Here is a 17,396-nt window from a genome sequence, read left to right on the forward strand (position 1 = left end):
CGGGACCAACAACATCCTCTACCACAACTGTTGTTGAAACCACGACCACAAGTCCACATGTTGAAACAACAGGTCAAGGATCCACCACGGTTACATCAAAACCATCTGTGAGTACTGAAATTACATCTGGGCCTTTCACTACCACTGAAGGAACAACTACAACACCTGCAGAGACAACAGCATTTGAATCCACAACAGCCACAGTTATGACAACAAAAACACCAAAAATAGTTACATCGGGACCAACAGCATCCTCTACCACAGCTGTTGTTGAAACCACGACCACAAGTCCATATGCTGAAACAACAGGTCAAGGATCCACCATAGTTACATCAAAACCATCTGTGAGTACTGAAATTACATCTGGGCCTTTCACTACCACTGAAGGAACAGCTACAACACCTGCAGAGACAACAGCATTTGAATCCACAACAGCCACAGTTATGACAACAAAAACACCAAAAATAGTCACATCGGGACCAACAACATCCTCTACCACAGCTGTTGTTGAAACCACGACCACAAGTCCACATGTTGAAACAACAGGTCAAGGATCCACAACGGTTACATCAAAACCATCTGTGAGTACTGAAATTACATCTGGGCCTTTCACTACCACTGAAGGAACAGCTACAACACCTGCAGAGACAACAGCATTTGAATCCACAACAGCCACAGTTATGACAACAAAAACACCAAAAATAGTTACATCGGGACCAACAACATCCTCTACCACAGCTGTTGTTGAAACCACGACCACAAGTCCACATGTTGAAACAACAGGTCAAGGATCCACAACGGTTACATCAAAACCATCTGTGAGTACTGAAATTACATCTGGGCCTTTCACTACCACTGAAGGAACAGCTACAACACCTGCAGAGACAACAGCATTTGAATCCACAACAGCCACAGTTATGACAACAAAAACACCAAAAATAGTCACATCGGGACCAACAACATCCTCTACCACAGCTGTTGTTGAAACCACGACCACAACTCCATATGTTGAAACAACAGGTCAAGGATCCACAACGGTTACATCAAAACCATCTGTGAGTACTGAAATTACATCTGGGCCTTTCACTACCACTGAAGGAACAGCTACAACACCTGCAGAGACAACAGCATTTGAATCCACAACAGCCACAGTTATGACAACAAAAACACCAAAAATAGTTACATCGGGACCAACAACATCCTCTACCACAGCTGCATCAACCTTAGTTGTCATAACAGGATCATCGTTTTCTTCAACTGCAATTTCAAATCCTTCTGTTTTAAACACAACCATTTTACCCTCAACATCTAGAGGTACAACTTCTTTTACTCCTACAACAGAGACTGTTCCAGGCAGCACGACTGTTTACGCAACTAGTGTAAGCCCCAGTGTAACCACAACCACAGCTGCTTCTTCATCACCCCTTAATACAACCTCGACACGATGTGTATGCATTGTCAATGGAGCTTCGCATCATGCTGGTAGGTTTCTCTTTCATTTTTGTTATCATTTTATTTTTCTTTAATTCTGAACACATGTTGTTAGGACACCTCTGTTCTTGTTTTAAATTTCAAGTTTAGACCCAGTTAGCCGTCGTATAGCAGGTTCTCCCAAAGCATCCAGGAAAACAGTTGATTGTGAGGAAGATGTGTAGTCCAAAACATAACCCTTGGTACACCTTTACCTTACCCACTTGGCAACAGTCTTTTCAAGGAAAAAATTAGGTTATTTCTAACTATTTTTAGAGTCGTGATGGTAAACCCCAACTACTATAGATAATTCTATTCCTGGGGCCAGAGCAGGTGACACTGTAACTTCAGCTGCATGTTACTGCATGTCTGGCTTTCTGAATGGTCTCCACAAAAACCAACATGGGTTTCATAGGGAATTGGGGAACTTTCTGCACAGTATGTCACTGTATATAGGTCATTAAGTCCCTTAATGTTGTTTTCATCCATTATCTTACCTCAAATTTAGAGTTTTATATTCTCATCTGAAGTTCTTATTTGAATGCATATTGTTCTAAATCCCAGAGCTGTTCATGAAGAAAAAGCATATCAGTCTTTAGTTAGAAATGGACATAACAAAAACTGTTAATTTGACACACACATACGCATCCAGCCTGTCCAGTTGGATACCAGTACAGCGCTTGTTTAATTATCTGTGTTTTGTTTTTGTTTGTTTTTTCACAGGGGACTTTGTGTACAATGTCACTGATGGGTTAGGGTGGTGTTATGCTGCATTTTGCAATGCATCTTGTGAAATTGAGACACAGTCCAGTCCTTGTCCTGTGACACCAAGTGTGCCCACTACTGCACACTCTACAACTACAGTATTCAGCACTACTACAAAGGCCACAATTTCCAGCTCAGTACCTCTGACAACAACTAGTCCTGCCTCCTTTACTTCAAGTACATCAATAACTTCATCTACTCAAAATGTCTGCAATGATGTGTATCCACCGAGACAGGTGTGACATGATTACATATGTTTTTATTATTTATTGAGTGAGGGCAATGTATGGGCTTTTTGTTAAATACCACTTTGGTGCTGGTGTGACACCCTGAACCTGACTGCAATAATAGCTATATCTATTTTTGTCATTTACCACTGTGATGCCTTGGTGAATACCAGTTGAGAGGCTGTAGAGTGTAGATCCACAATAGACCATTTAGTAATTCCAAGTCCATGGTGTTGATTTGCTGATAATAGGCCTACCTTAGTGCACCACTGTGTACAGCCATGCTCTAAGCCAGAGGTTCCCAAAGTGTGGGGCCCACCCCCTAGGGGGGGCACAGAGCCATTGCAGGGGGGGCGCGGTATGAAAAGAGAGAAAAAAAAAGAAAGTTTGGATACTGCTAGCATAATTGACAGGTTTTTAACGGGGCTTCCATACAAACACAAAGCAGGAGATGAAACATCGCCAAATATGTTTCCAAACCAACTCCCTTCCAAGCCAAAAACTAGAAAACATGGTGAAGCATATCTTCTCTTTGGCTTCACCTGCACAAGTGCCGAGGTAGATCTCCCCGCGCGTTGGGCTCTCCAAATCACGGACAAACAGTATCCTACATTCTTGATTTTTAGTTTACAAACACTTCTTATAATGATTAACTACTCCTGACATTTTGCTCTTTATAAAGTTACAGTGGGATGCAAATAACATCAGGCTGATCCTGCCATGATTTATTCCCCTCGGTTCAAATCACAGACAAACAGGATCCCACAGCTGTTTATGTTTTTGAACCCATTTTGCACAGAGAGGCATTTTTTGAAAAATGTATTGACAGCAATGTTGAATATTATTACACAGGAAAAAACAACTACATGTAAAATAATCACAGCGTGACGCCTCTGCCTTTGTAAATGGAGGGACAGTAACTGTGTGTAAAACCTGCAGACAGTCAGATTAACAGTATTTTGTCTCTATCATTCTGCAGTTCATCTCATGTAAACAATAACGTTGCGCACAGCCTGATGTGAAAAAAGGCGCATACCTTTGACGTTGCGTGACGAACAAAAATGGAGTTAAAAGTTAAAAAATCGCAGTTTTCGGTGATTTGAAACGCCATTTACGTGTGGACGAAAAGCCCAAACGCATAGAAACAGCTGCGTTTTCAAAAATGACCGTGTAGGTGTGGACATAGCGTAAAAGAGTTAGTATGTGAAATCGGACCAGAGTCGAGATGTGAAATAAACAGCAATGGAGTTTGAAAGCAAAATATGAGTCTGTGTGGTGGGAGGATGTGTTTGCGTGTTGGGGGGGGGGCAACATTTTTCTTCTAAAACAAAGGGGGGCCCAGCAAAAACAGTTTGGGAACCACTGCTCTAAGCTGAAAAAAACATATAATGCAGAAATGAAACACAGTGGCTGAATGGAGCAGTGGTTAGCACAGCTGCTTCACAGGATGAATGTTTCTGGTTTGACAACAACTTGGGGCTCTTTGTTAGCATGTTCTGTACCTGTGGGGGTTCTCTCACATATTAATAATAATCTGGTGACTTCAGCTTTACTGTTACTTCACAGATTTACAAATGTAAAAAGTGGATCAAAAACTTCCAAAAATAAATAAACATATATTTTAGATATGTGCAAAATGCAATAAATTACTAAATAAAAGAGCATATGTCTGGGATAAGAATAATTATAAACCTAAATGAGATTATGACAATTTACTTGAAAGACAGTGTATTTTAAACAAACCCATGATCTCCTAAATCATCTTTTGTTTGTCAATACTTGTTCAGAATGGAGAGTCCTGGGATGCCGGCAACTGCACCACAGCTACGTGCATTAATGGGAAGATTATAACGATGCCAACAGTCTGTCCTACTATGCAGCAGCCCATCTGCACCAATGGACGCAGTGCTGCTAAGATCTCTGATGATGACGGATGCTGCCCTCACTATGAATGTCGATGTAAGCTTAATAATGTATATTATAAATACACAGCAAAATATACACTGTACTTATGGTGTATATAAATACACAATATGAAATCTGTCTCTTTGATATACTGCAGATAATCTTGTGTCAGAGCCTTGAGGCTTGTAAATACATGAAAAGCCACCGCTGATCAATGGCCATGAATACCCTTCATGTTGTTGCTAGTTATTTAGGCTGTTATTGTCTATCGTCTTTTTGTGGCATATTTATTGTTGTGAGTGGGCACGTGTCCATATAGTGAAGTTTTTACATTACTGTGCAATACTGTTTTATCTACAGCACTTTGGCCAACCTTGTATTAAATGTTCTTTATAAATAAAATTAGATCAGCCTGCATTCTGACTGTTTAGGCAGATCTATGGTCTTTTGTTAACTTATGACGCTTGTCTATTTTTCCTGTTCCAGTTATTACTTGACATTTCTATACATGATTCTTTTCACCCTGCAGGTGTGTGCAGTGTCTGGTGTGGATCCCACTACTTAACATTTGATGGAGAATCCTACAATTTCAATGAGAATTGCTCTTACTACCTGGTCAAAGAGATTATTGCTAAATATAACCTGACTGTTGTAGTTAACCGTGATTGTGATCCATCAAGCAGTACATTCTGTCCCAAGGTTCTTACTGTTACATATAAATCTTTCAAAGTGGTTTTGACTCAGCTGATGTCTTCAGGAATACCAACTAATGTGGTAAGCAATAATTCAATTTGACCAAGCGAAAGCTGATCTAATGGTTAATCTTTCAAATGAGTATGATGCTTGTTTCACACTATTTTTTAATGTAAATTGTGTTGTTACCTACAGGTGTTTGTCAATCAGCAAAAGATCTATCCTGCCTATAGCAATTCTGTCCTGCGCATTACTAGCACAGATATAATCACCACATTGGAGTTACAAGACATCAGTGCAAAAATAGTCTATTCAGGCTCTTCATTCAGCATTGACCTTCCCTACTCCCTCTTTGAAGGAAACACAGAGGGACAATGTGGTGAGTTAGAGAATACTTCTCCCAATCTTTAACCCAGGTCTAAACAATGACCATTAATAAGCCAAATATTAATAATAGAAAAGATTCCTCGGCCACTTGCAATCAAATTTAACTCTAATCCATATCCAATCTAGAAGGTGAGACAGCCTCAGCACACTTTGGTTAATAATAATAATAATGGACTCCATTTATATAGCGCTTTTCAACGCCCTCAAAGCACTTTACAGTTCCACTATTCACTCTCACATTCACACACTGGTGGAGGCTACAGTTGTAGCCACAGCTGCCCTGGGACAGACTGACAGAGGCGAGGCTTGCCGTATCGCGCCCTCGGGCCTTAGTTGAACTAAGTCTGGAACTAAGCTTCAGTTTCAGACCAATACCAATTCTCTGGTATACTGAAGCCCGTTATAGCTATAGTTTTGTAATTCCTGCTGCATATCATTAAACTCCTCACCTTGTTTTACTGCAGTTCCAGCTGAGAGTCATGATTTTTTTTAAACTTCACACATCTAACTAATCCCAAATACCAAGAGAAATTAAAAATGCAACACAAACAAAGTTATATACTTAAAAAAAAAGTTTTAGAAACCCCAATTTTTCCAGTTTTTTATTGCAATTCATGTCATTCAGGTCCAATGAATTGCTTGAAATGGTACAAAGGTAAGTGGTGAACTGCCAGAGGTTAAAAAAACATAAGGTTACTCAAAACTGAAAAATGACGTCCATTTCAGAATTATCCAAAAAGGCCCTTTTCAGGGAACAGAACATGAGTTAACAATTTAAAGCTGTTCTGCAAAGCTGGTGCTACTAATTGCTACAGGTGTTCCAACTTTTCTGGAATGCTTACAACCCCCTCTGTCTGCATAAAAGCAGTGTTGGAATACACTGGTACGATACCCTCGTCAGCATCAGTTGAACAATATTGTACTGCAGAAAGTAGTGGGTTGCTACAAAAAATGCAATTAACAATGGAAGAGACAGACCATCTTAACACTAAAAAGGTTAGGTCTTTTATCTACAGAGAAATTAGGAAGAATGTCAAGGTGTCAGTGAGTACAGTTTCCTTCACCATCAAAAGGCACTCAGAAACAAACTCTGGCAGGAAGAGGTCTGGCAGACCCAAAGCCACAAATGAATCAGAGTTTCGGAGAGTTAACAGCTTGTGTGATTGGTGGCTCGCAGGACAACAGCTTCAAGCACAGCCTAATAGTGGTCGTGGTAAGGAAGTCCCAGTTTCAACTGTGAAGAGAAGACTTTGAGCTTGCAGCAAGAAAGCCATCGCTAAGATGCCAGAATAAGACAAAGAGGCTTGTCTGGGCCATTAACAACTGCTGTTGGACCACTGAAGACTGGAAGAAGGTATTTTGGACTGATGAATCCAAATTTGAAATCTTTGGTTCATCATGCAGCATCTTTGTATGCTGTTGAGCATACACCACAGTCTCCAGACTTAAACCCCACCGAGCTGGTTTGGGATGAACTGGACAGAAGAGACAAAGCAAAGCAACCAAGCAGTGCCTCATTTATGGGAACTTCTGCAACAGATATGGGAAGAACTTCTGAACAATATTTGATTTCTATTGTAGAAAGAGTGCCACAGGGGTGTCCAGCTGTTCTGACTGGACAAAAGTTTAGTACATTTTGGTCATTTTGTACTATGCTTTAATTTCAGAGTGCAGTGAGACATTAAACTGCATAATTTTCAATAAAAAACTGGAAAAATTGGGGTGTTCTAAAACGTTTGATCTGTAGTGGGTATAAAACATTTTGATTGCCGCTAAAAATTATGTTTGTACTGAAATGTTAACTAATTTCCCATTTAAAGAAATATCTGTACATGTCTTGAACAAACTGTAAATTTAATTAGAGTGAAGCTTAGATAAGAAAAAGAAGTATGTAAGTATGCAGGTATGCCTACATAACTTTGATATTGATCATATAATAAGTTTCTTTCTTAGGCTACTGCTCAGGCTTCATTCTGCTGCTTTTCCTTTACTAGGTACCTGTGACAACTCCCAGAGCAATGAATGCCGTTCTCCAAATGGCCAGGTGGGAAGTTGCTCAGACACTGCAGGCGAGTGGCAGGTCCCACATACACCCTGCGTTATCCCCACAACCCCACCAACACCCAGAACCACATCAAAGCCCTCACACTCAACACCACCTGTTTGTGAACCTGCTGTCTGTGATCTACTAACTACCAGGTAAAGAGAACCACAAACTGTTCAGCAAACTCGTTATACTTTTCATTTTGGTAGATAGAAAAATGTACTTATTCTGCACATGTAGAACAGAATGATTTGGGGAATGTGGTATAATGGTATTTTCTTTCCAGTTTGATTGTCAAGTTGACAGCCTGTGAAGGAGCGCTGCAAATATCCTAAATCAATAGTATGTATCATAAAGTGGCAGAGCATACAGATGAAGACGAAACTGAGACAGTACTGAATGACTTAGCCAAGTTCTGTTCCTAGTAAACAGTTCTCCAGTCATCCATTCCAATCTGATCTATTAAATAGATACAATTTGCCTCAGAGTGACGCTGAAAAACTAGTTCATGCATTTATTACTTCCAGGCTGGACGACTGTAATTCATTATTATCAGGATGTCCAAAAAACTCCCTGAAAAGCCTTCAGCTGATCCAAAATGCTGCAGCAAGAGTCCTGACAGGGACTAGAAAGAGAGCAGATTTCTCCTGTTTTGGCTTCCTGTTAAATCCACAATTCAAAATCCTGCTCCTCACATACAAGGTCTTAAATAATCAGGCCCCATCTTATCTTAATGACCTTGTAGTACCATATCACCCTATTAGAGCACTTCGCTCTCGCTCTGCAGGCCTACTTGTTGTTCCTAGAGTATTTAAAAGTAGAATGGGAGGCAGAGCCTTCAGTTTTCAGGCCCCTCTTCTGTGGAACCAGCTTCCAGTTTGGATTCAGGAGACAGACACTATCTCTACTTTCAAGATTAGGCTTCAAACTTTCCTTTTTGCTAAAGCATATAGTTAGGGCTGGACCAGGTGACCCTGAATCCTCCCTTAGTTATGCTGCAATAGACGTAGGCTGCTGGGGATTCCCATGATGCACTGTGTATTTCTTCTTCAGTTACCTTCCTCACTCTCTAAAAAAGTTCCACAAATTCATCAATTCTAGATGAAATAACTCTTACCATATTTTGTTTCTGTGTGCACATAAAATAATGTCAGCATCAAAAATTAAACCAGGATATTTGGAAAAGCTGCCTTACTCTGTTTAACAGCATTAGGGAAATACTTATAAAAAATAAAAAGAAGAAAATTTAATGGGAGGAGCTTTTATAATCTATAACTGGTTATTGATATAACTGAAATTAACACAAAAAGGAAGGACATGGTATTTCTTTGTCGTAACAGTGCTTCTTGCCAATAAATAAAGTTTAAGACTCTTCTCAAAACATATTTATTCACTGAAGCCTTTGTTTAAGGGGATTGACTCAATTTGTTTGAACATGTTTTATTTTATTTTAGTTATTTATTTCATTTTATCTTATTTTATCGTATTTTAATTTTATTTTTACTTTGCTTATGCTATTTGCATATGTACAGCACTTTGTGAACTCTGGTTTTATGTTAAAGTGCTTTATAAATATAGATGGTATGGTATAAATCATAATGTTTTAGAGCCTGTTTATTTCTCCTTAAATGGAGCTACTGACTTTAGTGTATGCGCCCATGAAAAACTTGCCAAATCTTCTCTACAAATGCCTTACAGCAAACTCTATTGACTGGTTTTCAGCTTCTGGTTACCTTATTGGTGCTTGATCAAAAACAACTGTGAGCATGGACCCTGCTACAGTGGTTTGTAGAGGTTTAGTACCGTCTCCAAATTGAAGGCCAAGCTTTATAAAATGGTACCACATTTGTAAAGAGCCCACATTTGTGGGCAGAGCAGCAGTCTGGGTGGTTGTAGCTCAGGAGGTAGAGCAGGTCAACTCCTAATTGAAAGTTAGGTGGTTTGATCCCTGGCTCCTCCAGTCTCTATGCCAAATATCCTCGGGTAAGATATTGACCTCAAGTTGCTCACTGATGCATCCATCAGATCCATGTGAATGTTAGATTGAAAACACTTAACACACATAGGAAGAAAAGTGCTTGTCTGGATGAGGGGTGTTGTACATTATGAGGCACGAGTGCTTAGGTAGAGTAGACAAGCACTGTCCATTCCACTCACCAATTTTGTTTTTGTTTTGGTAAAAGCACTATCCAGTCCTTTTACCAAAAACAAAAACAAAGAAATAATTGACCGAACACTAGTTTCTTCACTTTTTGTACGAAGTTTATAAGCTAAGCGATAGCACTGAGACAAGTAACTGGCCTATTACATATATGGACGTTTTTAGTCATTGTATGATGTATGAATGTTTGTACACATTTTGTGAATAATCATTTTCCTGATACACTCTGGCTTGTATGTCTTCTAGTTTATTTGCACCATGCCACAAAGTTGTACCTCCAGGACCATTTGTGACATCATGTGTCTTTGACACTTGCAATCTTGGCAAAAACAGCTGCTGCAGTCTGGAGGCTTATGCCACTGAATGTTCTAATGAAGGAATCTGTATCGATTGGAGAAATGCTACCAATGGGCTCTGTGGTGAGATATACAGTTGATTTTTTGGTTATTTGGTTTTTGCAGTTCTGAACAATGTGCTCTTAACATACTTCCATCTTTCAGAGCACAAGTGTCCAAGCAACAAAGTGTACATGCCCTGTGGTCCATCCGTAGAGCCTACATGCAACAACGGGTAGCGTAAACCATATCAGTGTGAAGAACTTTTGTTTGTTTAATGACCCTGATGAATTTAGTGATGTGTATTTTCTGGGGGGGATATGGAATATTTTGATAGTAGGATTAATTAAATATATATATATTTTTAATCAAGATTAGCCCAATCTCTATTTTTGATGGGCTAATTCATTTTCTCTCATCAGATACAACACGGCATACCAAACAGTGGCATCCAGTAACAACACTAAGGAAGGTTGTTTCTGTCCTCATGGTACCACATTATTCAACACAGTACATGACATATGTGTTGACACCTGTGGTAAGACCAGATTCTGCAGAACGCTATTTTGCTGGGCTTTGAAATATTTTTCTCCCAAACATCACCTGCTACTGTCTGTGATTGCCTTTCAGCCTGTGTTGGACCTGATGGAAAACCCAAACAGGTGAGAACTCTGCTCTTATGTTCATGCCTTCTTAACAATGAATAAGATGTGTGAATCTGAATCGGTGTGTTTCTTTTAAACAGCTGGGCGAGACTTGGACAAGTGACTGTCAAACCTGTGTTTGTGACAAGGACTCCATGAGCGTCCAGTGTGAGCCTGTTCAGTGCCAGTCTGTACAAAGTCCTAACTGCAGCGAGCCTGGCCAGCAACTGGTCAACAATACAGTGAACTGCTGCACAACACAGTCATGTGGTCAGTTTTAGTGTCTTTGAACTAGCTTTAAACAATGTCTTGCCGTTGATATCACACAAATGGATGACTGACACTGATGAAAATTGCCTTTCCTGGGACTAGTACTGTCTTTATGCTCAAATTTCATCTCAAAGCGTTTTTGTTACAAGACTCGTCCAGTCGATCACAGACATTATTCACGCAGCACTTTCATCCCTCTGTGCTTTCTGACATTTACACACACACTCCATTGGATGCATCAGCGGCAACTTAGGATACTTGAATACTCAAACTAGAAGAGTAAGGTATCAATCCAACAACCTTCTGGTTCGTGGACAACCCACTCCACCTTCTGAGCCTAATATGCCAGATAACACCTGGAGGTAGTCTCATGCCTGGCACATTCATAACGTAGTTATTTAGCTTAATGGAAAATATGCACATTTGCATTTCTGTTTGCTTTTCAGAGGCAGCTTGGTTCTGTGTGATTGAAATCTCCATCTCAGTCAGTGAATAATAATGAAAACGAAAACTCAAAATCACAGAAAAATCAAGATCGGTAGAGCTTGTGCCAATGTACTTATTGCTGTTCTTTGAAATCATCACATGGTTGTTTAGAAAAAAAAAGACTACATTCACATTAATCTGTTGATTACAATGTTTTGGAACAAACATCAGATCTCAGGGACAACGATCACGCTGCTTTTCTCAACTGATATAGATGAATGTTCTAGGACTAAAAGCGTGTCATATTATTTGATGAAAATGGAGATTATCAACCTACATAGGGCTTAATTCAAAGACACCCCAAAAATCAAAGTGAAAAAAATATGTGGCAGGCTAGTCCATTTTGTAAAATTTCTTAGCAGCAACTCAAAATGATATTTAGTTGTTTGCCCATGTGCTTAAATCTGGCAATGTCAGATATATAGATGGTCTCCTGTGGGATCTCCTGGGGGACACCATGATGGGAAATGCCAAGCACTTAACGGTGCAGGGTAGTGGATCACCGACTGTGTCCTGAGGGACTCCTCCCAGGTCTGTATTAGGGTATAACTGAGTTCTTGGACAGTCTAAAGTGCAACCTGGTGGTGTTGGATGGACCAAAGCGTAATGTTGTAGAGGCGTTATATGGGACTTAGTCAGGTAATCCTAGAAGCCATTCAATGATATTAATTCCTTTATCCTTGAGGAACTATCTGCATCCACATGAGCCTGTTCATCGTTGTGCACCAGGGTCTGATAATAGATCCAAGGATTTCATCCCAATGCTAGTCCGGCAGTCCGGGTGTCATCATAAGTCTTTTTTTTTTTTTTTTTTTTTTTTTTTTTAAATGACATCAGAAACAGCAGTATGCGACATTACGTGATGGCAGAGCTTCAGTTCATCCTTTGTCATTTTTTTTTTTTTTTTTTTTTTTTTTTTTAATAAATAGGACAGGGGGAATGAATGAGAGAAAGAGGGGGAGAGAAAGAAAGAAAACCCAAGGGGAGAAGAGACGGTGAGAAGGGGGGGGGAAGAGAGACAAAAAAAAACAAAAAAAAAAACAAAAAACTCCTGGGTCACCTGTATGGAGAAAAAACAAACAAACAAACAAACAAACAGAGGAGACAGCAAACAACAAAGAGCAACATAATAATAGAGAAAACAAAGCACCATCACAATAAACTAGCTAGTCATAGATATCAGTATTTACTAAGTAATAAACGATATTGTGCAGCACGCAAGATAGACAGCGCACAGTGTGCTTTGAGGCAGCAGCCAAGAAAGCTTTAGTCCGCGTCTGTGAATACCCATGTGTGCATACCTGTGTGGATCAGCATGCTTGCATTCCAAAGGTTTCTCCATGTAATGATCTGCTAGGGAGTGTGGGGGGGCCACAGTGTCATCATAAGTCTTGAGTAGAAGATACCGGTCCTACTCGTGGGTTAAGGACCTTCTATGGCCCTGTCCAGCCCTTCCACTGTGCTGGAATACACAACCAACCTTCTGGCAATGGCACATATGAGTATGTGTGGACCTCACAGTACCAAGGTACTGTACTGAGGTCACAGTACTAAGGTCAATACAGGTCAACACAGTCCTTCACTCTCAGACTGCTGGCTTACTTGTTGTTCGTAAGATATTTAAAAGTTAAATGGAAGGTATACACTTTCATACACCACTTTACATTTAATCATTAGTTATTATTAATCTTTGGGTCTCTTGTACAGCTTGTGTTTGGTCCTGTCTTTCTCCTCTCACCCGCAGCTAGTCACAGCAGATATAAGCCCTTCCCTGAGGCTGGTTCTTCTTCCTGTTAAAAGGAAGTTTTTCCTCCCACTGTCAGCAAAGTGCTTGCTCATAGGGGTTATCTGACCGTTGGGGTAAGACCTTGCAATATTGTAAAGTCTTACCCTTGCAACATAAAGTGCCCTGGGGCAACTGTTTTTGTGTTTTGGAGCTATATAAATAAAATGTAATTTCATTTCATTGAATTAAATTAAAAGAGAGCTTGGCTCAGCAAAGTCCCTTCCCAGCTTGTACTAAATCATGTAAACAGTTGCTTTCCTGGTTCTTCAAGTTATTGTTATCAAATGGAAAGTTGTGCAAATCTTCATCATCACATTCTGACAAGTTCTCGTTCCTTTTGCAACAGAATGCAACGTAAACCTGTGTCCTCCTCCTCCCACGTGCTTGCTGGGCTTCCAACTGAGCATTACCAATGGCACCTGTTGCCTATCCTACAACTGTGGTATGTCACTCTAATCCATCAGCCTGTGAATGGAAGTGAATGAATAAATGGATGGAGTCTAGTACAATGTAAACTACAACAGATCATCAATGCATATGTGTGAATGTTAACTAAACCCATGTCTCTTTGTGTCTGCAGTTCCTAAAGGTGTATGTGTCTATAACATGACTGAATACAAGGTAAGCACACAGTTCAAACTCTGGAAACAAGAAGTGGTTTTCCCTAATACACTAAACAAGAACCATCTGTTGTCCTGAATTATACACATAACAAAGTGCAGCATACTGCAGCATCCTGCACTTGATGTATGTATGACTTACATCAGTATATTCAACTTTTTAAACTGTGCCTGACTGAAAACTGAATGAAGCCCAGCTGTAAAGTTACAACAGTGAAAATTGTGTGAGGCTCTTTCGCTGGAATGTATGTATTCAGATGGATGGTTAGGTCTTCATTTCAATCGCAGCTATTGGAAAGCAAGTAAATCAGTTACATTTGTAGGCAAAACTTCACGTGTCACAGCTGAACACACCAAGTAGCTTTAACGTGTATTCAGCCCTGCAGTTCAAAGTGATAGGGTTCTAATGTGCAGGTAGAAATAAACAGCAGCACGGAGACCGCATGAAGTGCTTATAGCTTGAGTTAATTTTACCGCACTTGTGGCGATGAAATCACCAGTCTCCTATTTGTTGGAAAAGTGTTTTTTTTATGTCAATTTTTATGTTCTTTATAGATCTCTATTACTCACTTCACTGATACGATCTTTGATTGGACTAGGGAGTGCTCAGTTGACATGTAAAACACCCCCTTATATATGTTATCTTTGACTGGTGTTTTAGATTTTGTCAAGCCAGCTAACTCTCTCTGTGCTGAACTTTGTTTTATACTCATCATTACGATAAGGCTTAAAATAGATATAGAGGTATGAAATATTCCTTGAAGCAATTAATATAATATATAACATACAATTCTTTAGCCTGGTACCAAGATCCCAACACCAGACACACTATCAGAACCCCCGCTGGAAGCACCAGAAGCACAATCAATTGTAGAACAAGCATCAGTAACAACAACAACACCATCAGGAGCTGGAGAAATATCAACAACGTCAGAGTCGTTTACACCCGGGTCCTGCCAGGAATGTTACTGTGGCCCCGAAATGGATCCTGTCACCAAGCTGAACATCGTTATCTGCAAACCTGTCGTCTGCAACGAAAACTGTTCTGCTGTAAGCTCATTCACATGCCAACTCGCACGACACATTCATTACATCATAAAGAGGAATCATCGCCCCACACTTCACACCAGCAAGCCAGCCTGAGCAAATCGCAGTATAAGGTCCAGAACAATAGCACCAAAAAACTAGAACCTTAGATGTGAATTGAAATGAACAGCTTTGTGAAACTTGGTTAAAAAAACTCCAAAACAAAACACTGAAGCAGAGCTATTCTTATTTTCTGCAATAGAAAATAATGTTCATTGCTGAAATGGTGTTGCTATGTTACATTAAACACAACTGTAGCTTCAAATAATGAGGCCACATATGTATGCACACGCAATCCTTCAGACTTCTCTAAACAGCATTTCTGCTATTTATTTTAGTGGTAACTCGCTATGATGTCACTGACATTGGATATCACTAATATCACTCAGGTGCACAACGTTTACTGGGCACATAGAAACACCACCCGTCTGTTGTTCAAATGTTTTCTTAATGAGGTGGAGCCGTCCAATAGAAAGTTGGCCTTTATACCTTTAAGGTGAGAGAAGAATTAAAAGTACGTTTCAGATAATGAACTAAATGTTATTAAGCACTGTGGATTTTGAAACGCTACTCTTTAAGAACTTTATGAAGGCATCATTAACAAATAAGTTAGCCTCTAAGTACATAAGTGTTTAACTTATCCTTTATATACTGGCTTTCTTCTTTCATTTTGTTGTGCAAATAGTAATGATGAAACCTTTTTAGCCCTTTACTGATTTCTTAGGTTTTTACATACTTGTCACACTTAGATGTTTAAGGTAGTCAAATACATTTTTAAATTAGATAAAAATAACTTAAGTAAATATTAAATACAGTTTTTCAATAATGAAAAGAAAAGAATGCCTGACGATGCTAAAAAGTCATTGGCCCTTCAACCTACTAACTGGCTGTGCCCCCTTAGCAACAACTGTATTCAAGCATTTGTGATAAGTGGTCCTTCACATGCAGACATGTTTTAATTCAGCCACAGTGAAGCATATTCCAGCATCCCCAGGTCTACACAAACACACACATACTTCTTTCCTTACAAAGCTCTCTCACTCTTCATATCTCACTCTTTCGCAGGGTTATGAATATCAGACTGAACCAGGAAAGTGTTGTGGAACATGTGTTCAGATGGACTGTATTTTCACCACACCTGACAACGTGACGGTGCATGTTATTGAGGTCAGTACTGCAGCCAACAGCGAATAAATGCTAGCATTAGAAGCACCACAGCAGGACTCCTTTCTTTTTCGTTCTTAAAAACTAATCAGCAATTTAGGACCTAAAAAACAAAAGCTTATAAATTCAAAGCCAAAAAAGTCTTTTTGAAATGAGATGACACACAGGTACCCTGTTTTGAGCCAGAATTGCTGTTTTACATGGTTTTACAGGTCAACAGCTCTTACACACCTCCTAATGACAAATGTGTGCAATATACCTGTGAGAAGCTCAACGGACAGCTTGTTACCAAGGAAACCAAGGCTACTTGTCCTCCCTTTAACCCCTTGGACTGTGAACCTGTGAGTTTATTAGACTTTTACAGATCAGATTGGTGGATTTTGCATTTTACTGCTGAATATTTCACACAACATGAAATGTCTTCCTCCTCCAGGGCACTGAAACAACAGATGCCAGTGGGTGCTGCCCAACCTGTAAGCCATCAAACTAAATAACTAAATACATGTTAAGAACAAAGTTTAAAAATGTGCCTCACGTGAGTGTGCAACTGTTGTTATATGTTCCAGGCAATATAAGTCTGTGTAAGACCCAGAAGGAGCAGAGAATCCTTGAACTGAACAACTGCAAGAGCGCACAGCCAGTTAACATCACATATTGCGCTGGACACTGTGACAGTTTCTCCATGTGAGTCTATTATTTGAAATTTAACCGAGAGCGCCTTCATTTCCCTTAACTGGCTGCTACATGTTCACTGTTTTCATTGCATACCAAAGAATACACTATTATTTATCTGCTGTAGGCAAACTCATGAATAATGAATAAGAACTAGTATATATGAGTGCAACAATAAAGTAATGATCATCTTTAAACATCACCCACTCAGGATTAGGCATTGTACAGAACATTCAGATTTTTCTGTTGATTAGTTACTGTAACTAGTGCAGACTTCATTAACTGGTCTTTCTCTGTGTGTGTGTTCAGGTACTCTATGGAAGCCAACACAATGGTACACAATTGCGAGTGCTGCCAAGAAGCCACCACAAGTGTGGAGCAGGTGGAGCTTACCTGTGCTGATGGGTCTAAGCTGCAGCACAGCTACACCATGGTTCAGTCATGCCAGTGCAGCAAAACAGAATGCGTGGAAGGGACAACGCCCAAACCACAGCGCCGCAGGAGACGCTGATCATCAGTAACTTAAATGCTTTACAATGGCTCGACCACCTCGACACTGAGTGTGCCTCATTTTCTTATCTCTGGTTAAACAAATGCTCCTTTTCTGTATCACAACATACCACTGTGATGTAAACTGTCTTTTCTTGGTGATGAACATTAAAGTCTTTCTGCAACATGAAC

At 39.8% G+C, this 17,396-nt stretch overlaps 1 protein-coding gene across 1 annotated transcript in view; it reads left to right on the top strand.

Moving 5' to 3' along the window:
• The window catches only part of LOC146640274 (uncharacterized), a 52,519-nt gene extending 35,293 nt beyond the window's left edge, over positions 1-17,226 (top strand). Inside the window, exons 39-58 of the mRNA XM_085353413.1 lie at positions 1,342-1,482; positions 2,194-2,471; positions 4,250-4,421; positions 4,897-5,141; positions 5,256-5,439; positions 7,442-7,646; positions 9,899-10,071; positions 10,153-10,222; positions 10,410-10,525; positions 10,618-10,649; positions 10,733-10,901; positions 13,520-13,615; positions 13,754-13,794; positions 14,592-14,663; positions 14,730-14,843; positions 15,945-16,046; positions 16,256-16,384; positions 16,477-16,516; positions 16,610-16,727; positions 17,025-17,226. Of these exons, the coding sequence (XP_085209539.1) occupies positions 1,342-1,482; positions 2,194-2,471; positions 4,250-4,421; positions 4,897-5,141; positions 5,256-5,439; positions 7,442-7,646; positions 9,899-10,071; positions 10,153-10,222; positions 10,410-10,525; positions 10,618-10,649; positions 10,733-10,901; positions 13,520-13,615; positions 13,754-13,794; positions 14,592-14,663; positions 14,730-14,843; positions 15,945-16,046; positions 16,256-16,384; positions 16,477-16,516; positions 16,610-16,727; positions 17,025-17,226 (2,699 nt within the window). The remainder of the gene's footprint in view (positions 1-1,341; positions 1,483-2,193; positions 2,472-4,249; positions 4,422-4,896; positions 5,142-5,255; positions 5,440-7,441; positions 7,647-9,898; positions 10,072-10,152; positions 10,223-10,409; positions 10,526-10,617; positions 10,650-10,732; positions 10,902-13,519; positions 13,616-13,753; positions 13,795-14,591; positions 14,664-14,729; positions 14,844-15,944; positions 16,047-16,255; positions 16,385-16,476; positions 16,517-16,609; positions 16,728-17,024) is intronic.
• The last annotated feature ends 170 nt before the right edge of the window (positions 17,227-17,396 follow it).

This window comes from Diplotaxodon limnothrissa, linkage group LG1, assembly GCF_057381915.1.
Source record: "Diplotaxodon limnothrissa isolate DT_005_m linkage group LG1, D_limnothrissa_male_GT1.1, whole genome shotgun sequence".
Lineage (NCBI taxonomy): Eukaryota > Metazoa > Chordata > Actinopteri > Cichliformes > Cichlidae > Diplotaxodon > Diplotaxodon limnothrissa.